At 42.4% G+C, this 25,521-nt stretch overlaps 1 protein-coding gene across 3 annotated transcripts in view; it reads right to left on the bottom strand.

Annotated features, from left to right (window-relative positions):
- Window positions 1-25,521, bottom strand: part of LOC143782706 (chloride channel protein D-like) — a 337,940-nt gene that overhangs the window by 239,999 nt on the left and 72,420 nt on the right. For 2 of the 3 annotated variants that reach the window (XM_077270471.1, XM_077270473.1), the window contains 5 exons: window positions 20,479-20,722; window positions 19,401-19,595; window positions 15,481-15,572; window positions 9,059-9,162; window positions 4,493-4,664 (listed from right to left, as the gene is read on the bottom strand). In XM_077270471.1, the coding sequence (XP_077126586.1) occupies window positions 4,493-4,664; window positions 9,059-9,162; window positions 15,481-15,572; window positions 19,401-19,595; window positions 20,479-20,722 (807 nt within the window). The remainder of the gene's footprint in view (window positions 1-4,492; window positions 4,665-9,058; window positions 9,163-15,480; window positions 15,573-19,400; window positions 19,596-20,478; window positions 20,723-25,521) is intronic. The other variant, XM_077270472.1, reaches the window with a different exon arrangement.

Genomic DNA, 25,521 nt, shown 5'->3' with positions numbered 1-25,521 from the left:
TACATACCGTATATACTCGAGTATAAGCCGAGATTTTCAGCCCAAATTTTTTGGCTGAAAGTGCCCCCTCAGGTTATACTCGAGTCACGGTCGGCGGGTGAGGGGAAGAGGGCGCCCGAGGCATACTTACCTAGTCCCGGCGATCCTGACGCTCCCCCTGCCCATCCCACGGTCTTCGGTGCCGCAGCTCTTCCCCTGTTCAGCGGTCACGTGGGACCGCTCATTAGAGAAATTAATAGGCTGCTCCACCTCCCATAGGGGCAGAGCCGCATAATTCATTTCTCTATTCAGCGGTAACGGTGACCGCTGACAGAGGAAGAGGCTGCGGCACCAAAGACCAGCTGTCCGGGGGAAGGAGCGGGACGCCGGGAGCAGGTAAGTATTACATATTCACCTGTCCGCGTTCCACACGCCGGGCGCCGCGCCATCTTCCCGGCATCTCTCCGCACTAACTGTGCAGGTCAGAGGGCGCAATGACGCATATAGTGTGCGCGCCGCCCTCTGCCTGATCAGTCAGTGCAGAGAGACGCCGGGACGGGACGCTGGGGAGCTGCAAGCAAGACAGGTGAGTATGTGTTTTATTATTTTTATTGCAGCAGCAGCAGCACAGCTATGGGGCAATAATGGACGGTGCAGAGCACTATATGGCACAGCTATGGGGCAACGGTGCAGAGCACTATATGGCACAGCTATGGGGCAATAATGGACGGTGCAGAGCACTATATGGCACAGCTATGGGGCAATAATGGTGCAGAGCACTGTATGGCACAGCTATGGGGCAATAATGGTGCAGAGCACTATATGGCACAGCTATGGGGCAATAATGGTGCAGAGCACTATATGGCACAGCTATGGGGCAATAATGGTGCAGAGCACTATATGGCACAGCTATGGGGCAATAATGGACGGTGCAGAGCACTATATGGCACAGCTATGGGGCACTAATGGTGCAGAGCACTGTATGGCACAGCTATTTGGCAATAATGGTGCAGAGCACTATATGGCACAGCTATGGGGCAATAATGGTGCAGAGCACTATATGGCACAGCTATGGGACAATAATAGACGGTGCAGAGCATTATATGGCACAGCTATGGGGCAACGGTGCAGAGCACTATATGGCACAGCTATGGGGCAATAATGGTGCAGAGCACTATATGGCACAGCTATGGGGCAATAATGGTGCAGAGCACTGTATGGCACAGCAATGGGGCAATAATGGTGCAGAGCACTATATGGCACAGCTATGGGGCAATAATGGTGCAGAGCACTGTGTGGCACAGCTATGGGGCAATAATGGACGGTGCAGAGCACTATATGGCACAGCTATGGGGCAATAATGGTGCAGAGCACTATATGGCACAGCTATGGGGCAATAATGAATGGTGCAGAGCACTATATGGCACAGCTATGGGGCAATAATGGTGCAGAGCACTGTATGGCACAGCTATGGGGCAATAATGGACGGTGCAGAGCACTATATGGCACAGCTATGGGACAATAATGGTGCAGAGCACTATATGGCACAGCTATGGGGCAATTATGAACGGTGCAGAGCACTATATGGCACAGCTATGGGGCAATTATGAACGGAGCAGAGCACTATATGGCACAGCTATGGGGCCATAATGAACGGTATGGAGCATCTATTTTTATTTTTGAAATTCACCGGTAGCTGCTGCATTTTCCACCCTAGGCTTATACTCGAGTCAATAAGTTTTCCCAGTTTTTTGTGGCAAAATTAGGGGGGTCGGCTTATACTCGGGTCGGCTTATACTCGAGTATATACGGTACTTAAAATAATAAAAATAGCACAAAGTGAATATGTCACCAGGTTTACATTGCCCAATCTGAGAGCAGCAGATCTCGTTTCCAGTGATGTATCACAAGGGGTATGTGAACACAATTTTTTTTTCAGGAGTGTCCGCTCTGAAACCTGCCTGAAAAGCACCCAAAAGCTCAATTTAATGTATGCATTTTTAGGTCAAAACACTTGCTGTTCATTAGTTCAGTCTTTCGATCATCTTTCGGCTTCAGGTTGCAAAATAAGCAAATCAATGAAAAGAAGTGACCTAACCATTCTTCTGATTGTGAGATGCCACAAGCTAAATAAAGAGGTCTATTGAGAGCACAAAAAGAGAGACGGAAGATGCCTGGTGTCTTTTGAAGTGTTTTACAAACATAGAAAAAATGCTAGAATTTTCTGACGTGGATTCAGCTTCAGAACTCGGTTGATTCACCCAAGTTTAAAAGATGTTCTGTGCACATACCTTTAGAGTATCTACCTTAGGGCTTGTTTCCATTTGCGAGAAACACGTCCGTGTCTCGCATGTGGAAACTAAGCTCTGGTGCCGGCACTTGGGAGCGGAGCGTGCGGCCGCATAGCAACACATGGAGCCGCACGCTCCGCTCTGGAGTGCCAGTGCCAGAGCTTGGTTTCCACATGCGAGACACAGACGTGTTTCTCGCAAATGGAAACAAGCCCTTAGAGTATGTGTATATATCCATAGGGTATGTGGACACAATACCTTTTTCAGGCGGATTCAGTCTAGAAGACACATTATAAAGTGCTGCTAAACTATAGCAAAAAATGAACAAAATGCACAGCAATGTAAAAAGACATTGCTGTGCACATGTTCAGTCTTTTGTTACTTCTTTTAACCACTTCAGAGTTCTCAAACTGTGAAGCGGTTACAAGAAGTAGCATGCTCATTCTTCAAGGGGCTTTCTTTGGAAGCTGAGAAAAAAATGCTGGCGGTGGTCCTACTACAAAAAACGTCAACAAAACAGTCAGTGAAGCTGCTTCAGAAAACACAACCGACTTTTTCCTAAAGCGGCTTTACCTAGGAAAACCTCTGCGGCTCCACCATACTCTTGGGGTAAGATCACACAACTGTTTCTCCGCATTCAAGGGAAACGGTCCAATTATTCTGACCAAACTTTGATCAGAAATTGATAAGAGTGGAATCAGTTTTTCTCGTACGTGGAGAGAGAAAAAAAAGAAAGGTTGTACTCCTTCTCCTTTTACATTCTGTCAGTCCATGAAAATTGGACAGCACCTGGTGTCATCTGAATGTGGTTACATTTTTTTTAAGGACCCATAGTCTTGCATTACCGGTTTTGATCTGGCACTTGGAACAAAATTGGACATTACACTGATTGTTTCCGCGGACCGCTCGAGAGATGGAAAAAAAGTGGACATGTGTACAGCCCCATAGAATATCATAGCTACGAGTGCTACCTGTGAAAACCACGAGTAGCACTCATACAAGAAAGTGGGTCTTGTACACGAGCCCTTACTGGGTTTCTTGCTGTAGTCTTCATAAACTAAGAATACAGCTACAGAACAAGCCGAGTCCTCCCACGCTGAGGATTACCTCCCGAGTCCTCAACAGTCATGTAATTGGTCACATTTATGACATATCCAGACATATATTTTTGGAGCACCGTGCTATATTATACTACAGCGTGTGACATTTTCTCATGTTCTCATTATTGTACCTTGCAAAACTGCTATGGCTTTCATACGTCTCATACATACTTACATTTTTTACTTATAATTATGGAGAAATATGCTCATTTAATATTGCCAGCTTTTCACTTGGTCTGTAACTAATTATGTACATAAATAAATGAGCTGTAGAGTTTACAAATCATTTGTTATGAAAAATATTAATGTGCTGTTTAGTTAGTTGTTTTAGCATTTCGTTTAACAGAAAATTGCCTGAAGTTTGTTTAAAAATTATCAAAGCTGAAACAGATCAGATATTGTAATTTGCAATTAGCTACAGTAAACAACAGATATCAAATGTTTTATTTTCTTTTGTGTTTTGTTTTCAGTTATCTAATTAATACTTAGATTTGCTGCATATGTTTATCGCTGCTTCATATAGTTATTAACACGGACAAATACAAATTTAAAAGGTTAATAGCATAGACCATAGATAACATTATATGAAGGCTTATGGCGTAGGTACAAGATCAGTTAAAGCTGATGTTCGTTTTCAGTAATCTACTTAATACTCAGATGTGCTGCCTATGTGTATCACTGGTTTACTTGGTTACTAAAGGGAATCTGCACCAGATTTTTGCTACCTCATCTGGGAGCAGCATAATGTAGGGAAAGAGACCCTGATTCCAACGATATATCCCTTACCGTAGTTTACTGGGTGCAGCAGTTGTGATACAATCAGAGTTCTTAGATGTAGCATGTAGCAGAGCTAGAATGCTAACCCCACCCACACCACAGCTTTCTGAGTACATTGTTTATTGACAGCAAGCTGCTAATCAGTGGTGTGGGCCTAGCTGGACTAGGATGCATGAGGGAGATTGTCAGGCAGTGAAAATCACCTTCTGATAAAAGACCCATTGTATAGAAACAACAGCACCCAGCTTAATAAGTGATACATCACTGAAATCTGTGTCTTAGCCCTCAGATTCCCTATAACACTGACAAATACAACTCTAAAAGGTTAATAGCATTATAGCTTACAGCATGGGTACAACAAGCCCAGTTGAGGCAGCAGTTCCAGCTGTCCAGCAGGAAATAGTAAAGTAGATCACGAGAGAGATAAACAGTGCAGGAAATCCAAACTTTTCATGACTTCCACGCTCAAAGAGAATCATGATCCCTTGTTTCCCATTTTTAACCAGAAGAGCAGCAGCTGTAAAACAAGAAAAGAGCAGAAAAATTGGCATGAAATGCATTCATGTGAAAAATAGTAAGGGACAGAAATTGAATAGGTAGCAATGTATGTCATCTACGCTCAACCAAGGCCAGGACAAGGGGTAGGCAGGGAAGGCACCTGCCTAGGGCACCACCTCCTGCCCATCTGATGGGGGCACACTATAAAAAAAATGCTGAATGTCTGTGGTTGTCGGAAATGTTCCTGTGGCTATAGACATTCAGCACCCTGATGGCCAGGACACAGGCACGGAGGTGAGCGGTGTCAGTCACTGACACCACTCATCCCTCTCTCTGTCTTGCACCCAAGCTGTTCCTCCCAACCTGCTCTCAATTGTATTTGCATCTGTCAGATGTGATTACAATTGCTGTGTGCGCCGCCCCGGGACGGGAGCCGAGGAGCTGTCATCTCCACAAATGGGGGAAAGAAAATAATAATAATAATAATAATAATAATAATTTTTATTTATATAGCGCCAACATATTCCGCAGCGCTTTACAACTTATAGAGGGGACTTGTACAGACAATAGACATTACAGCATAACAGAAAATGAGGAGCTGTGCAGCTGGTGGGGAATTAAAATGAGGGGAGGGGCTGTGCTGATGGTGGGAATAAAATGAGGGGTTGTGTAGATCAGTGGAATTAAAATGGGGATGGGGTTGTGCTGATGGGAGGAATAAAATTAGGGGCTATGCAGATGGGGTTAATAAACTGAAGGGCTGTGTAGAGGAAGGAATAAACTGAGGAGTTATGTGGAGGGGAATAAGCTGAGGCGCGGTGCAGAGGAAGGGGAATAAAATGAGGGGCTGCGCAGATGGGGAAATAAACTGAGGGTCTGTGAAGATGGGGGAATAAACTGACAAGTTGTGCAGATGGAGGAGAATAAACTGAGGGGCTGTGCAGATGGGGGAATAATCTGAAGGGCTGTACAGATGGGAGGATAAACTGAGGGGCTGTGAATATGGGGCAATAAACTGACGTGTTGTGCAGATGGAGGAGAATAAACTGAGGAGCTGTGCAGATGAGGGAATAAAATAAGGGGCTGTGCAGTGGGAGAATAATCTGAGGGGCTGTGCAGAGGGGGAAGTAAACTGAGGGGCTGTGCAGATGGGAGGAATAAACAGAGGGGTTTTGAAGATGGGGAGAATAAACTGGGGGCTGTGTAGATGTGGGAATAACTTGAAGGGCTGTGAAGAGCGAGGATAAAATGTGGGGCTGTGCAGATGTGGTGTGATAAACTGAGAGGCTGTGCAGATGGAGGAATAAACTGAGGGGCTGTGTAGAGGGGGAATAAAATGAGAAGCTGTGCAGGGAGCATAAAATGAGGATCTGTGCAGGGGGTATGAGATGAGAAGTAGTGCAGGGGGCATGAAATGAGGGACTCGGGGGGGGGGGGGCAATAAAATGAAAGGATGTGTGTTTGAGCCATGAAATGAGGTGCTGTGAAGGGAGGACAGCAAAGTATACGAGGAGCTGTGGTGACCATACTGTATATGGAGTTGTAGAGGTCATTATACTCGGGGGCTGTGGTGACCATACTGGATAGGGGCAGGCGATAAATATCATACTGCTTAGGGTGTTGTTTGTGCACCGTAATACTGTATGGGGTGTTGTGGGGATCATCGTAGTATACAGGGGGCTGTTTTGGACATCACACTTTTTATAGTGGTTTGTGGTAGACATCATACTATATATGGGGGTCTGTGGTGGTGACTATACTATATATTGAGGGATTGTTGTGGATATCATACCATATGGGCTGCTGTGTAGGGGGACAGTGTGAGGAGTGGTTACAGTTTGAAGAGGGCAGCATAGTGGGCAATATGAGAGCATAATGTGAAAAGGGGCACAGAATGGATATGGAGAGGTGACAGTGTGAAATGGAGGCACAATATGGGGAGGGGTTGGCATGGTGGGGGGGACAGTGTTGAGATATAGAAAGTGTAATGGAAAATTAGAGAGGGGACATATAGCTGCTAATGGTAGACAGTGTAGAGGCCATATACCATAGGAGGCTTACTTAGGGTCATAATATGAATTGATATTTTTATGCAGAGGGCATTTTAATAACACTCGTATTTTTAAGGGCACTGTGTCGGGGTGTGCTGTAAAAGACAAGAGAAGAGGGAGGTCTGCAGAGAACAGCTGTGGATCTGAAAAGTCATCATGGCAACAATACAAGATGGAGATGAGAAGAAAAAGATGACTGTAAGATGTAATCTATAAGGTACCTGGATGTAAATGTTCATTTGTGATACTGACTAATTCTCATCAATATTGTGGTTCTTGTATGGTACATAGTCTGATGATGGCTGCTAATAAGAACTCCCAGTATCTCCTTAGCATTTTTAAGGACATACTGGGAGTTGTAGGGTTGTAGATTCATGCGATGCAATTGTTTATGGGGCTGACTTGATCGTTCAATTGACTTGCTCTTGTATTCAAGTACTCTTGGTTCTGGTTATGTATTCATGTGACATATTCATGTTCTGATAAAGGTCTTGGTAACGTATTAATTTACTGATGTTCTGGTGATGTAGTCAGGTACTGATGGTGGGTTTGTTGATGTATTCATGTATTGATGGTGGCTCTAGTGATGCATTCATGTAATAATGGTGGTTCTGGTGACGTATTCATGTACTGATGGTGGTTCTCGTGACATTTATGTACTGCGGGTGGTTGTATTTATTTACTGATGATGTTTCTGGTGCCATATTCATGTACTATTGATGGCTCTGGTGCTTCAATGCTATACTGATGATGATTTTTGCTTTGTATTCATGTACTGATGATGGTTCTGGTGATTAAATATATCACCAGAATCATCATCACTACATGAATACAGCACCGTAAAAATCATCACTACATGAATATGTCACCAGAACTGGAATACATCAGCCAAACACAATCAGTTTTGTGCAAGCTGTATTTGTCGCATGACAGACACCGTAACGATCAGACGTATCCCTTAATTTCTAATGGGGGTCTGTTTATTAGACACCTTCATTGAAACCAAACAACCTTGATTATAGTTACGCTTTATTAGCTTCCATAACTATCCTTGGGTTCTACATTTAAAATATAGGATGTCAAGGATGAATATTGCCATTTTTCCCCTGTATTTTGTAAATGGGCAGAAAAAATGATTGATTCTATATCCAATCTTGAAATTGCACTTCTTGTTAAGCCACATCCCTAAAGTACACCACTTTTTTACTTTTGATAGCATTTTTTGTGTGAAAAAGGTAACAATTCTAGTGGATGTGGTCATCAGAGTTTGCTACCTAACCCATCGGAGGTGAAATGGGGATGTGCATTAGGGGTCCTGTTACCTTAGTATCTGAGCCATTCCTTTGGAGTGGGGGGTGGTCGCCATTGGTTTCATCTGCCTAGGGCATCAAAATACTTTGTCCCAGCCGAAACTAAAATGTATTTTAATCCTAAATTCTCAGTAGAATCTTGTCATTGCACACTGTTCTTCTCAGTTCACAGCAAGCCAGCAAGAGAGCACATGGTCAGTGCACATTTTAAAGAGAGAACAAGAGAGCAGAGAAGAGCCAAGCCCCCGCAAGTAACTTCACTTTGTATTATTTAACAACTTACTGTTTGGTAAAAAGAAGTTTTTTGTTGGACTTTGGTCTCCCTCACTCAATTTTGTAACATCTGGTCCTGGCCTGCCATATACAACGGCAACATGCGGCACACACACCTAGCCAGGACCCCTATTTTCATGTACAGTGGTGAGGCGTGGAAGACTAGTAATTCGCTCATGTCTACTGCCCTGCACCACATTACACTTATGAGAGTTCAATCTATAGAGTAGAAGCCAAAGTGTGGAGTGAGCTGACAAAGAAGGATTGCCTTGCTATCTTAAAACCAGATGGATAAAGTCAGAGTCAGAGTTGGTAAGCAAACAAAGGGCTACGTTGGTCCAAAGTCCGCAAGGGGCAGAAAAATCAAAGTCAGGCAGTAGAGTGATACCAGACAACTTACCAGGGTCAGAATACATGGATGACTGGCAACTCTGAGCAAATTGTGGAAGTTTAAATAGGGCATGGCTTTGCCCAGAGCTCAAAGGGAAGAGCTACCGTAATTAAAACTGTTAACTAGCTACTCTGCAAATACATACTGACACCCTGGCAAGGTGGCCAGGCAAATTCCAGCTATGCAAATGCTCTTGCCTGGAACAAACTTGTGTCACTCAGCACTGTACACATTGTAAGAGTGGCATGGGCTAACAATAGAAGCAGAACTTGTGTGAGCAGGTTCAGACAGAAATGTAAGGATCACTTTAGGGATCTAATTTTCTAAGCGTTATATTAAGGGATGATACTTCCTCTCAACATAATATTTTCTGCAAAAATTTAATTACCTTGATTAATTGTATGATTTGAATTTAGAAACTCATCTGATCCAGGAACCATGGACCCTTCAGGACAATTGTATTCTGAGGCATCCCACACTTCATGAGTACTACTTAAAGAGAAGACACAGAATATTGAATTTTCATTTTCAGTATCTAACCAGCTAATTCACACTACACATATTAGGAAAAACATATATAGGGACAAAGGTGTGACTTTAATCCATCATAAAATCTGCAACTTTCCCCCGTTCACTTACGTAGATAAATGAAGGGGTTAATGTGGATTTAATCTGTGCTGCTGAATAATCGTATGTCCAGACGTATTTCACATAAAGAGAAGTGGTTTATTCAATGCATTTCAAAGTCTAAGTGACCTTTTCATCAGGAAATACCACACAAATACAGAGTCAGAGCTAAGTTGCTGTCTTAAATATGCAGAATTTCAAAAAACGGGACCAATGGGATCACCTGACAAACAGACAATGTCAGGTCTAGTCATTTGGCTCTCCACTCGTTCTTGTCACGCCATTCTTCACTTGTATCCAGTCACTCGTTATGGCGGCTATAAGCCAACTTCACTGCACCACACGTATGTCCTGCTACAGGTTCAGGCACCGACTCCACCCCTTCGCTGCCCTCCTGGGCCTTTTATAATTACTAACTGCGACACAACTCAGTTATCACCTGACTGGATGTCTCCTCCAATCTCTTCCCCTCAGGAAACATGCGCTTCATTATAAAGTTCCTGCAGATGCAATTCTTTACACTATCTCTTGTCCTACAATCTTTGGTCAGTAGATGGCAGAGCTCACTTGCATATATACAGCTCTGGACAAAAATTAAAGAGACCACCACATGAAAACCCTGTCATAGGCAGCCCAATCTCCAGACCTGAACCCCATTGAAATCCTCTGGAATGTAATAAGGAGGATGATGGATAGTCACAAGCCATCAAACAAAGAAGAACTGCTTACATTTTTGCACCAGAAGCAGTGTGAAAGACTGGTGGAAAGCATGCCAAGACGCATGAAAGCTGTGATTAAAAATCATGGCTATTCCACAAAATATTGATTTCTGAGTTAAAATATTAGTATTGTTGTTTCTAAATGATTATGAACTTGTTTTCTTTGCATTATTTGAGGTCTGAAAGCACTGGGTTTTTTTTTGTAATTTTGACCATTTCCCCTTTTTAGAAAAAAAATACAAAATTTATTACTTGGAACTTCGGAGACGTTGTCAGAAGTTTACAGAATAAAAGAACAATTTACACTTTACTCTAAAATATACCTATGAAGAGAAAAATCAGACAAACTGAACATTTTGCAGTGGTCTCTTAATTTTTGCCAGCGCTGTAAATAACAGCAGAGCAGAAAGAAGTGACACTTTGTAGCATGGTGGGCAGAGATTCAGTTCAAAGTATATTATACAGCCATTCTGAAATAGATTCTCTAAGCATATCTCCCAACCAACCCATATCTAGAGGAACATTCACAGATTTGAGGAGCACTCAGAAGCAGCAGCTCCTTTCCACTGAAGTTACGCTTCCACCCCCCTCTTCCCCTCCAACCCCCTTTGAATGTCTCTGTTTATTTAATAGAATCTTTCTCATTCCTGCCAGGCATCAAATCCACAACCTCATTTATAGGAGGTAGATACTGTAAGGCTATGTTCACACGTTGCATTTTTGGTGCTCTCTTGGCAGTAAGAAACTTGCAGCAAATAAGCAGGTTTTGCTTAGTTTTTGGTGCGTTTTTGGTGCGTTTTTTTGCTATATTATTGTCGTGCTACATTTGTCTCTTGTGCATGCTGATAAAGTTTAGCAACAAAATGCAGCACATCCTGATACTTGCGTTTTTTCAGCGTTCTTTATGCTTTTTTTCACCACCCATTGCTTTCAATTGGGGAAAAAGGCTGAAAAAACGCTGAAAGAAGTGACATGCTCCTTTCTGCAAAACCCAAGATTTTGCACAAAATACTGAGGACAAATAACCAAGCTGTGTGCATGAGATTTCTGAAATCTCATAGATATAACTGGTACCATAGAATGCAGTTAAAATTTGCATTAAAATAATGCACCAAAACGCAAAGATGTGAACATACCCTAACATTGAGCCACAGGATTCACTGCTATCAATGGAGATATATAATATAGGCAAAAATAAGATAAAAAGCAAAGGTCTCCAAATGAGAGAGTAAAAAAGCATTGGTAAGATACTTGTATTATGATATTAACATTTTAAAAAAATAATGGTGCAAAAAAAAATCATCATAAAAATATTTTTTTAAATGGTAATAAATGAATATATTTAAACTTGGTTTTCACATGTTGCAATTTTTCTGTAAAAAAAAATTTCTGCAAAAATGCTAGATTTTGCAGGGGGTTTTAGACAAAAATAATATTGTCAGATATTGACTGTGACTCAATTGGAAAATTGAAACAGTGCAGAAATTTTTGTAGCATTCTTTTAATAATAATAATAATAATAATAATAATAATCTTTAATTATATAGTGCCAATATATTCTGCAGCGCTTTACAGTTTAACAGTTTCCAACACAACAGTCATAAGTAACAATGTTAACAATACAATAATTAAAGCAAAATAATGTGTGTGTTCCTGTTGCCATATTTATTTTCCAGATGCAACATGTTCTAGTTGTAGCTTTTTAATATGCATCATCCCATAAGTCTTTCTATAGGAAAAACAGCAGCGGTGAGTGAGCACTGTAGAAAGTCCAGAGTGACTCAGTTACCTCCTAAGATGCCACACCCAATAATGATCACATCATCTAAATAATTTGTCACCTACTGGCACCCCGCAGCATGATCGTAGGGTGCCTAAACATTATTATAACACCGAGTGGCCTAACAATGGTCTCTCGTTCTGCTAATTATATCAACCTTTTAGGCTTCGCTAAAGGCAAAATCTAACATGCTGACTGTCAGTAGAATTCTGACAGGTTGGTATAATACACTGCACTATAGTAGTAGTGCAGTGATTACCTAAGTGAAAAAGAAGTCATGACTCCCAGAAGATTTTAATAGACCTGCTTAAAAGAAGGTAACTATTAAAAAATACAAATTGTCTATCTCCGCAAGCGTGCAGACACGCAGAAAGATGTTGCAATTATGGTGCATGCTGAACATTGCAGATAAATATAAAACAATTGAAAAAAAGTTTCTAGTTGTGTTGATCCTTTGCCCCTTCCCCTCTCTCTTCCCCAAAAAAGTGATCAAAAAGTAATATGTTGCCCAAAATGGTAAAATTGGAAACTACCCAATGTGGCCAACAACTTCTGGATTCGGACTGCTTTGGACTGGGTTGTTGATTCCATACTGCCACTGGATCCTTGGTCTGGCAAGCAGTTTAATTCTTCTGGGTCAACCTCAGTAGAGTTCTCAGCGACATCAACGTTCTGGGAATCCCAACGGAACAATTCCTGGATCAAATCCAACCGTGTGTCGGTGGCCCAGTATTCGATCCGTCAAAGCTGACACAACTCCTGTAGTTGCAGTTTCTTTTTGAGGCTGTATATCCACTCTATGTCCTCTTCTCAAGGCTGAGCTGGTGGAGTTGGACATGGTGGCATCCAAAACCTGCAATGTATGCCTCACCTATGGTCTGCTGGGACGGTCTATCTGCCTCCCTGGTTGTGGAGCCCTTTGATGGTGGTTACAAACACCAGTCCCCTGCACCTCCCCTGGATCAGCTGGGCAGAGTAGTATCCTACTGCTGTCACCAAGTGTGGAGACACGAGGGTCAGTGGGTGCTCTAGTCCGTTGGCCTGGCTGTCTTTAGAAAGACCGCATGGACAAACACAGGGTAAGGGCAACACACTATGGCAATTATTTATTGGATCACAAACAGTCTACAACATTATAGTACAGTCCCAGCAATTACATAAGATGGTGCAAATGACAGTCTCACTCTTTTGCTGGCTCGCCGGGAATGAGAACATTTACGACTCCCAGGGCCAACTACCTCAACCAGTGGCAGTCTGTCTTTGGTGGACACCGACAAAGAGCTGGTAGCAGCAAGCTTAGGAAGCTGACAGAGTAGAGTGAGGTACATGGCCAGGTGACCTGATTGTCCCAACTTGGGTTCTGCAAAAGTCTTTGAGGGTTCAGTGATGGTCAATGGAGCAGATCTGTATTTCTCCAGTTGCTGCCATGGTTCAATGGCTGCTATCCTGTAGAGCCTCTCTGTAGAAGGAGAGGCCCTTTTTATACCCACAGCTGTCCTTCAGGGTTATTATCCACAGGTTTGGGGGAAGGTGGGAGGAAATAATTCCTCTTTGTTAAAGTGTTCAATTAACCTACATATTTTGTCCTTATATGTTTGCAGAACAAGTTGCAGGGACTGATACAATAGGTAGTCAGCAGGTATTCACTAGATTAACAAACACTGCTTGTTCAATTAACCTGTTCCTTTTCCCTCAAGGATAGTAGATCAATAAGCCGCAGGGACTGATACAATAGGTAATCAACAGCCATTCAACAAATCAACAAACATCAATACAACCTACAACAAGAGTCAATGTTATGTTCAGGCTCATATGAACATATTATATGTTATATTACATAATATATATATATATATATATATATATATATATATATATATATATATACATATATATATATATATATATATATATATATATATATATATACACACACACACAATATATATTATATGTTATATATCATATGTTCAGGCTCATGTCCCTGTTCCTACTGAATAATACGCCTGTCATCAATGACCTCATTCAAACATCAGTTTTTCTCATGTACGATAACACTGACTGGTTATTTTCATCGGAGTTTGATCAGAGTGTGGTACAAGTGTCTTCCATTGTACTTGTACATGGAGACATAAGAAATAGTTTTTCCTTCTTTTCCTTTCTGACTGTCCATGAAAATCAGACCACACTCGGATGTCACCAGAGTTGCGGTTCAATTTTTTCACAGACCCATTGACTTATATTATCGATTTTGATCCAGCCCTTGGATCAAATTCAGGCATGTCTCCTCAATTTTAAATGGGCCTCATGGAAAACATGGACAGCACTTGTGCATGAAAATCTAACTTCTAAATGAGCGCTGAGCATGGATTTTGTAGGCGCACAGTGAACACTGGTGAATTTTAAGTGTAAAAACAAATAGTATATGGCTTTTTACATATCTCCCAAGAAAGAGTTAATTAATTCAATGTTATATATAAGTTGTTTGTACTCAAAAATGAGGACTTAAAAAATACAACTTGTTCAGCAAAAAATAAGCCCCAATACTTCTACATCATATGGCTTTCAGCATACACCAATAAAAAAAACATTATTTCCCAAAGGACCCAAATAGCCAGATCCCTTAGGGTATGTGCACACGATGCGGATTTTGCTGCGGATCAACAGCGTTTCTGCAGCTGCGGGTCCGCAGCAGTTTCCCATGCGTTTACAGTTCAATGTAAACCTATGGGAAACCAAAAACGCTGTGCACATGTTGCGGAAAAAAACGTGCGGAAACGCAGCAGTTTACATTCCGCAGCATGTCACTTCTTTCTGCGGATTCCGCAGCGGTTTTACAGCTGCCCCTATGGAAAACCGCAGTTGTAAAACCGCAGTGAAAACCGCATAAAAAACGCGGTAAATCCGCAATAAATCTGCAGCAAAAACGCAGCGTTTTTGCCCTGCAGATTTATCAAATCTGCTGCGGAAAAATCCGCAGTGGCCAAGAATATCTGTGCACATAGCCTCAGGGGTTATTGTTATCAGTTTTAATTACAGAAAATGCATCTACTAGCACTGAAAATAGTGCAATGGGAAACTTAAAATCAATTATTTTAAGAAAATTAGGAAATATGCACAATAAATCTCTTCCTACAGTGACCAGTAATGATGTTTTTCAGGATTTGTTAAAAATGTTTAATCACAAATCTTATACTCAAACACTAATTTCTGTAAATGTATTCCTCTAAAATCCTGAATGTTAACAAATGTGCACAACAGTGTCAAAAGCTATCAAATGGTGCCCTCGAGTGGTCAGATTTGGTATTGCACATTTACAAACACTGCTTAGAATAAGATGACAGCGACAGGTTTATTTTGGTGCTATTGTAAATGTGTCGATTACAGGAATATTACATATCTTCTTTTTCACTTTACTTTTTCATTTAATAAAGCTAAAAGAAAATATGTTATAATATTTTAATTATTATAAGACAAAATAAATGCCTTTCAGAGTTGAGTGTAGTGAAAAAAAATGGTTAATTATTCACCAACAGTTTACCCAATCTGTGGCTCAAACTGACCAGTCCAAATGCATTTTGAAGTCTAGTCATCTGAACTGTTCCCTTACGGATTTCTTTTTTCGTGTACTGTATTGATAAAATATTTATAGGCAATTAATATATAATTAATATACATACTTACCCATGAGATGAGTTTGTGAGATGAGACTTGGTAGGGTCTGACGTGCATGGGAAGAAATATGGCACATAGACCGTTATAGTCAGTGTTACTGCCTAGAATGATAGATAGAAGGATTAAAACCCATTGTATAGTATAACGTGCACTACACTACAACGATACAGCACTACACTACAACGATACAGCACTGCACTACAACGATACAGCACTACACTACAACGATACAGCACTGCACTACAACGATACAGCACTGCACTACAACGATACAGCACTGCACTACAACGATACAGCACTGCACTACAACGATACAGCACTACACTACAACGATACAGCACTGCACTACAACGATACAGCACTGCACTACAACGATACAGCACTGCACTACAACGATACAGCACTGCACTACAACGATACAGCACTACACTACAACGATACAGCACTGCACTACAACGATACAGCACTGCACTACAACGATACAGCACTACACTACAACGATACAGCACTGCACTACAACGATACAGCACTGCACTACAACGATACAGCACTACACTACAACGATACAGGACTACACTACAACGATACAGCACTGCACTACAACGATACAGCACTGCACTACAACGATACAGCACTGCACTACAACGATACAGCACTACACTACAACGATACAGCACTGCACTACAACGATACAGCACTGCACTACAACGATACAGCACTGCACTACAACGATACAGCACTACACTACAATGATGCAGCACTGCACTACAACAATACAGCCCTGCACTACAACGATACAGCACTACACTACAACGATACAGCACTACACTACAACGATACAGCACTACACTACAACGATACAGCACTACACTACAACGATACAGGACTGCACTACAACGATACAGGACTACACTACAACGATACAGGACTACACTACAACGATACAGCACTACACTACAACGATACAGCACTACACTACAACGATACAGCACTACACTACAACGATACAGCACTGCACTACAACGATACAGCCCTACACTACAATGATACAGCACTGCACTACAACAATACAGCACTACACTACAACGATACAGCACTACACTACAACGATACAGCACTGCACTACAACGATACAGCCCTACACTACAATGATACAGCACTGCACTACAACGATACAGCACTGCACTACAACGATACAGCACTGCACTACAACGATACAGCACTACACTACAACGATACAGCCCTACACTACAACGATACAGCACTACACTACAACGATACAGGACTGCACTACAACAATACAGCACTACACTACAACGATACAGGACTACACTACAACAATACAGCACTACACTACAACTATACAGCACTACACTACAATGATACAGCACTACACTACAACGATACAGCACTGCACTACAACGATACAGGACTACACTACAATGATACAGCACTACACTACAACGATACAGCACTGCACTACAACGATACAGGACTACACTACAACGATACAGGACTACACTACAACGATACAGGACTACACTACAACGATACAGCACTGCGCTAGAACGATACAGCACTACACTACAACAATACAGCACTGCGCTACAACGATACAGCACTATACTACAACTATACAGCACTACACTACAGCGATACAGCACTGCGCTACAACGATACAGCACTACACTACAACTATACAGCACTACACTACAACGATACAGCACTGCGCTACAACGATACAGCACTGCACTACAACGATACAGTACTACACTACAGCGATACAGCACTACACTACAACGATACAGCACTACACTACAACGATACAGCACTACACTACAACTATACAGCACTACACTACAACGATACAGCACTACACTACAACTATACAGCAAAGATTTTTATTTTAATAAATTGTGTCTCGTAGTGACAAATAAGAGGCTACATTATTTTTTTCAGCTAATATTAAAGGAATCTGTCAGCAGGTTTTCTGTATTTCATCAGCATGATGTTGGGGCAGAGACACAGATTCCAGCGACGTATCACTACTTGGCTGCTTGTTATCGTTCCAATAAAATCAGTGTTTCATCAGCAGGAAATTATCACTACCGGACTTGATGTCTTGTGCTGTGTAGTCCTCCATATTCATGAGCTTTGTATAACTCCGCCCCCACCACTGATTATCATTTTTCTGCCTATATAGAGTGTACACAGAATTCTGCCAATCAGTGGTGTGGGCGGGGATACACAAAGCTCAGCATTCACAAAGCTCAGCATTCAGATAGTAATTTTATCAGAACTGCAGTAAGCAGCCAAGTAAGTGACAAATCGCTGGAATCAGGGTCTCTGTCCCTGCATCATGCTTCTCTCAGATTACATAGCAAAAAATATCTTGACAGATTCCCTTTAAAAAAATACTAAAAGCAATAGCAATTATCACCAATAATGTATGACTGTATTGCTGTAATTATACAATTTCCATATTATCGTGTCCTCAAAAAAGTGAAACCACCACCTTCAATCCTGAATTAAGAGCTGTTTAGGGTTTTTTCTTCTGCATGTGCTCACTGTACCCTCAGCCCTATCCCGAGCCCAGCGCTGGATGATCCTGCTGGACTGACAGACTCCTTGCTGTGTTACTTCAAGCAGCAGGAATCCAAATCTCAAGCATGCTCATACGGCTTGTCTGCTCTGTGCTGTTCCTGATGTGTGTCCTCGGAGGCATCTCTTTCTGTCCCACCATGAGGAGAGGTGTCGCATGAGCAGAAGCGCATTGGATCTGGTGCCCTCAATAGGGAGTAACACAGCGCAGATGCCCCATTTGAGAGTCACAAGGGCCTAAATCGGCAAGAAAGTATTACATGTATGTACCCTGAGACCAACAAGTCACCCATGTAATTCATGGACTGGCCAGATCCTCCATCCAGAGGTGCTGTTCAGGCCACGTTCACACGTTCCGTATTTAGTCAGTATTTTACCTCAGGATTCGGTCAGTATTTTTACCTCAGCATTTATAAGCCAAAACCAGGAGTGGATGATTAATCCAGAAGTGGTGACATGTTTCTATTATACTTTTCCTTGACTGTTTCACTCATGGTTTTGGTTTACAAATACGGAGGTAGAAAACTGACCAAATACTGATCGTGTGTATGTGGCCTTATAGTTACACTATGATACATGAAGGTTCTGAGTGATAGCACCCATGAGTTTTACAGTTCACTAATAAGTAAATTCACTGTAATTCACTAGTAGGACACTTTCGGATTTCTAAGGTGAAGTTCCCAAGATGAGTTATTAGTGAGTTATTGATGCTGCATAGTTTCACTGTACAAAAAACACAATTACAGTCTCAGCAAAACAGACGGGATTTATAGAAATCTCATATCCACTGTTTTTTTTGCTTTGTTTTTTTTTACGCTGCATTAACTGACCTGTGGTGTGTTTGAAATTTGCAACATATCAATTTTTCTTGCAGGGTCAGTGAGTTTTATGTGCAGATTTTCCCCATAGAATTGGAAAATACGCACTATAAATGCAGGCAATCCATCTATGATTGTACCAATAGTGGTTCGGCAAAACCAAATACCAGAAATTATTAAAAAATAAGCAGCTTTATTAAAAATGACATACCAAAAAGAGACAGAAATTAGATAAAAATGCCTGTAAAAAAATCTGTACTCAGAAACGCAATAACAAACCCACAGGAAACCTAATTTACCTATTAGCGCTCACCAAACACTCACCGTGGGAATTTTTCTTAGTTGTAAAGAGAATTTGTCAAGTCCTCAAAACCATTTGAAATCCCCCCATTAAGTTGTTGAGCCTGACCCTGCAATAATATACTGGGCTAGAACCGATGGGGACCTGACAGGTTCACTTTACCTTTGATAACACACGTAATCTCTTTTGAAGGATCTTATTTTACTTACCATCAGAAGCAATGTCTCGAGAAGCTTGCTCAGCTTTCTTGCAAACTTGTGAGAAACTGAGTTGAAAAGCTTCATCCGTAACGCATTGATCTTCACATTCAGATACACAAACAACGCGCCCAGTAAGCCTCCAAGGACGCCAATGATAATACTGGGGATAAAGGCCAAAACACTCATATCCAGGAGGTCTTTCACCTTCAGAAAAATCAAGAAAAGTTGTTTATCTGATGACAATAGTGCTGTGTTATGTTACATTGCAGTGATCTAGATCCGCAACCTTATAACCCTAGATATCCTTTCTATGTAGGTTTTTTCCACAAAACAGATGAAATGCTGCTGGGGCATAAAAGTATCTGTATTCTTTATGAAGGCAAAATAATTCACTTTCTATCATATTATTTAAAGGTTTTTTTTAAATTGGCCTAAAAACTAACAAGCAGGTAGTTGCTAACAGAAGCATCAACCTGCCTGTTCTACCAAACTCTGGCCCAGAGCAGTCACTAACCGCTCCTGCCGGCAATTCAGCTGCTTAACATCAACAGAGCAGCTCTTCTTCTTCTGGGTTGCTCTGTCAATGTGGTTTCACTGCCAACGTCATGCTGATTGACAGCCACCTCCCAGCAGTTAGGCAGTGGGGAGCCAGCTGTCAATCAGCATAACATCGGCAGTCACGCCTAGGCTACAAAGCAGAGCAGAAGAGAAGTTGCTGTTCTAACGACATGACGTTAGTGCAAGCCGCTGAATCGCTGGCCACAGAGGTCTACTCATAGCAGTTGGACTATATGGCACGAGACAACTAGTCCTCTAGTGGTAATATCCCATTGATAAAACACTGATTTTATTGAAAGAACAACACAAAGCCCAGTCAGTGACATATCACTGGAATCAGGGTCTCTGCCCCTACATCTTGCTGCTCTCAGCTTAAAGAGCAAAAACTTGATGACAGATTTCATTTACTATATAGAAAACCGAATAGGAAGTAACATATAAAAAGGAATGTCACTAGAATTATAATGCCTTGACAACCTTATAGTTCTAATAATCTTTCATTCACTTTGAGTGTATAGTTGATACATACCCAGAATAAGATTCTCTGCTCCGCTTTGAAGAATCCAAAAGAACCGCTGTATACAAATCCGCCAAATGAAGACGAGAAAACCTCTATGGTGAAGGTTGCCGTTAGACAGCAAAAGAATGTCTGCCAGGCCAGCTTAATGTCCCAAAAAGATGCCACTTCTTCTAGGGCAAAGAGCAGCCCGCCAACTGGAGCCCGAAACACAGAAGCGATACCGGCTGCTGCACCAGCTGTGATAAACTGCCGCCTGCGGAGTGAAACAGCTAGCTCCTTAGTAAGCTAAAACTGCAGAATATACAATATATGAGTGTACTCTTCATCCACATCATAAACACAGTACACTGCTTGTATCTAGAAGATTAGGGTATGTGTCCACGTTCAGGATTGCATCAGGATTTGGTCAGGATTTTACATCAGTATTTGTAAGCCAAAACCAGGAGTGGGTGATAAATGCAGAAGTGGTGCATATGTTTCTGTTATACTTTTCCTCTAATTGTTCCACTCCTGGTTTTGGCTTACAAATACTGATGGAAAATCCTGACCAAATCCTGATGCAATCCTGAACGTGGACACATACCCTAAATGATTAATTCTTATCGACTTTTTGTCTTGTATATGTCTCAAAATTGTATTTTAATATTATTCCATTCTACGGCAGGGACCATTGTTATATTGTGGAATCATCCTAATCAAAAAATTTATTTAAAGATCCTCTTCTGTCCACATCAGGATTTTCCAGGTGGCAATGTTGTGATATTTCTAAACTTGGTTTTTTATATTCTCATTAATTACATGCAAATAATTAACTACATGTAATATGATCAATTGTTCACTCTGAGAAGTTGATAAAGACGCCTCTACAGCACACAACAACTTGAAATACAAGAAACTTGATATTAAGACCTTGATTTAAAGGGAACTTGTCATTAGGATTTTGTATCTCAAACTAAGGGTACTGTCACACAGTGCAATTTTCGTCGCTACGACGGCACGATCCGTGACGTCGCAGCGTCGTATGATTATCGCTCCAGCGTCGTAGACTGCGGTCACACTTTGCAATCACGGCGCTGGAGCGATGCCGAAGTCCCCGGGTAACCAGGGTAAACATCGGGTATCTAAGCGCAGGGCCGCGCTTAGTAACCCGATGTTTACCCTGGTTACCAGCGTAAACGTTAAAAAAACAAACAGTACATACTCACATTCCGGTGTCTGTCCCCGGCGTCTCAGCTTCTCTGCACTGTGTAAGCACCATAGCCGGAAAGCAGAGTGGTGACGTCACCGCGTCACCGCTGTGCTCGCTTTCCGGCCGGCAGGCGCTCACACAGTGCAGAGAAGCTGAGACGCCGGAGGACAGACACCGGAATGTAAGTATGTACTGTTTGTTTTTTTAACGTTTACGCTGGTAACCAGGGTAAACATCGGGTTACTAAGCGCGGCCCTGCGCTTAGTTACCCGATGTTTACCCTGGTTACAAGCGAACACATCGCTGGATCGGTGTCACACACAACGATCCAGCGATGTCAGCGGGTGATCAAGCGACGAAAGAAAGTTCCAAACGATCTGCTACGACGTACGATTCTCAGCAGGGTCCCTGATCGCTGCTGCGTGTCAGACACAGCGATATCGTAACGATATCGCTAGAACGTCACGAATCGTACCGTCGTAGCGATCAAAATTGCACTGTGTGACAGTACCCTAAGCATGTGTGTGTAAACGACCTATAATACTGATAAAATCCTTACTCTGCTTATAGCACTCCATTTTTCCAGTTTAGAGAAATCCAGCGCTGAAATTGTATGCAAATGAGTCACAAATGCAGTGGGTGTGCAGTACACTTACAGTTCTTCCGTACAGTAGAGTACAGTACAGACCAAAAGTTTGGACACACCTTCTCATTTAAAGATTTTTCTGTATTTTCATGACTATGAAAATTGTACATTCACACTGAAGGCATCAAAACTATGAATTAACACATGTGGAATTATATACTTAACAAAAAAGTGTGAAACAACTGAAATTATGTCTTATATTCTAGGTTCTTCAAAGTAGCCACCATTTGCTTTGATGACTGCTTTGCACACTCTTATATGCTAATTGCCTCTTCTGAGAAAAAGAAGCCAACAGCCTGAAACACCGTGTCTGTGAATTGAGATACTGATTTGGCTTTTATCCTAAGTCATATTGCACGACCCATTAAAGGGCTGATTGTGACTTGTAGGATCACTACTTCCAACAGGTGGCGCTATAGAGTTAAGTCCTCTTTTTCTCAGAAGAGGCAATATGCATATATAATTTCCCAGAGGAGCATTGCACGGCGAATAAGACTCCTTACCTTGACAAGCCAGCTGGTATGTCACTCTCCATAAGGAGAAACGTTGCACACTCTTGACATTCTCTTGATGAGCTTCAAGAGGTAGTCACCGGAAATGGTTTTCACTTCACAGGTGTGCCCTGTCAGGTTTAATAAGTGGGATTTCTTGCCTTATAAATGGGGTTGGGACCATCAGTTGTGTTGTGCAGAAGTCTGGTGGATACACAGCTGATAGTCTGTTAGAATTTGTATTATAGCAAGGAAAAAGCAGCTAAGTAAAGAAAAACGAGTGGCCATCATTACTTTAAGAAAGTCAGTCTGAAAAATTGGGCAAACTTTGAAAGTGTCCCCAAGTGCAGTGGCAAAAACCATCAAGCGCTACAAAGAAACTGGCTCACATGAGGACCGCCCCAGGAAAGGAAGACCAAGAATCACCTCTGCTTCTGAGGATAAGTTTATCTGAGTCACCAGCCTCAGAAATCACAGGTTAACAGCAGCTCAGATTAGAGACCAGGTCAATGCCACACAGAGTTCTAGCAGCAGACACATCTCTACAACAACTGTTAAGAGGAGACTTTGTGCAGCAGGCCTTCATGGTAAAATAGCTGCTAGGAAACCACTGCTAAGGACAGGCAACAAGCAGAAGAGACTTGTTTGGGCTAAAGAACACAAGGAATGGACATTAGACCAGTGGAAATCTGTGCTTTGGTCTGATGAGTCCAAATTTGAGATCTTTGGTTCCAACCACCGTGTCTTTGTGCGACGCAGAAAAGGTGAACGGATGGACTCTACATGCCTGGTTCCCAGCGTGAAGCATGGAGGAGTAGGTGTGATGGTGTGGAGGTGCTTTGCTGGTGACACTGTTGGGGATTTATTCAAAATTGAAGGCATACTGAACCAGCATGGCTACCACAGCATCTTGCAGCAGCATGCTATTCCATCCGGTTTGCGTTTAGTTGGACCATCATTTATTTTTCAACATGACAATGACCCCAAACACACCTCCAGGCTGTGTAAGGGCTATTTGACAAAGAAGGAGAGTGATGGGGTGCTACGCCAGATGACCTGGCCTCCACAGTCTCCAGACCTGAACCCAATCGAGATGGTTTGGGGTGAGCTGGACCGCAGAGTGAAGGCAAAAGGGCCAACAAGTGCTAAGCATCTCAGGGAACTCCTTCAAGATTGTTGGAAGACCATTCCAAGTGACTTCCTCTTGAAGCTCATCAAGAGAATGCCAAGAGTGTGCAAAACAGTTATCAAAGCAAAAGGTGGCTACTTAGAAGAACCTAGAATATAAGACATAATTTCAGTTGTTACACACTTTTTTGTTAAGTATATAATTCCACATGTGTTAATTCATAGTTTTGATGCCTTCAGTGTAAAGGTACAATTTTCATAGTCATAAAAATACAGAAAAATCTTTAAATGAAAAGGTGTGTCCAAACTTTTGGTCTGTACTGTAGATCGTGGACCCACTGTGCCACAGGCCGGGCAGGGCCTGGAGGGATGTAACCTGGTGACCACCTAGGTTTTCACTAGAGCCCCTGATGGTGTGGTTAGACTTGGGCCACAGCTGGATGCCAGGTGCTACTCCAGAATAGATCCCGATACCGCAGCAGATGACCCCAAGGGTCAGGACACTAGGCACAGACTCTGAGTCCAAAGTAATACTGGATACTGGTGGAAAGGATAGTAGTGCTAATATAGACGGGACAAGGTAGTAAGCACAGGTACTGCAGGAGAGGTTTCAGGCTCAGGTACCGTAGGTGCGGTTTACAGTTCAAAGTACAGATACAGATTAGACTGGAACAGGTACTGGAACAGATGCAGGTTTAGGGACCTGACAACAGGCTTGCAGCTTGCAGACTGCCAAAGCTCAATTGTTGCTCAGGCACCTCCCTACAGGTAGAGGGGCCTTAAGTATTAAGAGCCTCCCAGCTATTGGGTGGGGACACATAGGATTGTGCGTGCTGTCTTGTCAAGACACTGGGAGTGCGCACCGTCAGGAAAGCAGTGCGTTGCGCCCTGAGACTGGGACACGGGAGTCAGAGCAGGGGACACGACAGGGCAGCCTGGATGGTGAGTAAGTTAGCATCCCTGTCTGGAGGGAGGAGCAGGGGCAATCAGGATCCCGGCATACCAGTACCCCTGAGTCAGGAGGTAGAAAAGTCCTAGAGAGGGCATCTGCCTTGATGCTCCTGTTAGCGGGACAAAAATGTAGGATGAAATCAAAGCGGGCAAAGAACAGTAAACACAGTCTCTAAGTCCAAGATGGGACTGGATACTGGTGGAATGGATAATAGTGATATTACAGACGGGACAAGGTAGTAAGCACAAGTACCTGTTCAAGTACCTCCAGAGCGGCTCAGGTACTGCAGGTGCAGTTTCAGGTTCACGTACCACCAGAGTGGTTTCAAATTCAGGTATCGACGGAGCGCTTTCAGGCTCAGGTACCGCATGTGTGATTTCTGGTTTAAAGTACAGATACAGATCAGACTGGAACAGGTACTTGAACAGATGCAGATTCAGGGACCTGACAACAGGCTTGCAGCTAGCAAGCTAAAACTCAATTGTTGCTCCGGCATCTCCATACAGGTGGAGATGCCTTAAGTACTAAGTGCCTCCCAGCTATTGGCTGGGGACACATAGGATTGTGTGGTCTGTTTAAGAAACCGGGAGTGTGCCCGCACTTGCCATAAGCGCACCGCCAGGGGAGCAGTGTGGTACGGGCTGCG

This window comes from Ranitomeya variabilis, chromosome 6 (assembly GCF_051348905.1).
Source record: "Ranitomeya variabilis isolate aRanVar5 chromosome 6, aRanVar5.hap1, whole genome shotgun sequence".
Taxonomy (NCBI): Eukaryota; Metazoa; Chordata; class Amphibia; order Anura; family Dendrobatidae; genus Ranitomeya; species Ranitomeya variabilis.
This window is presented reverse-complemented; position numbering and strand designations above follow the sequence as displayed.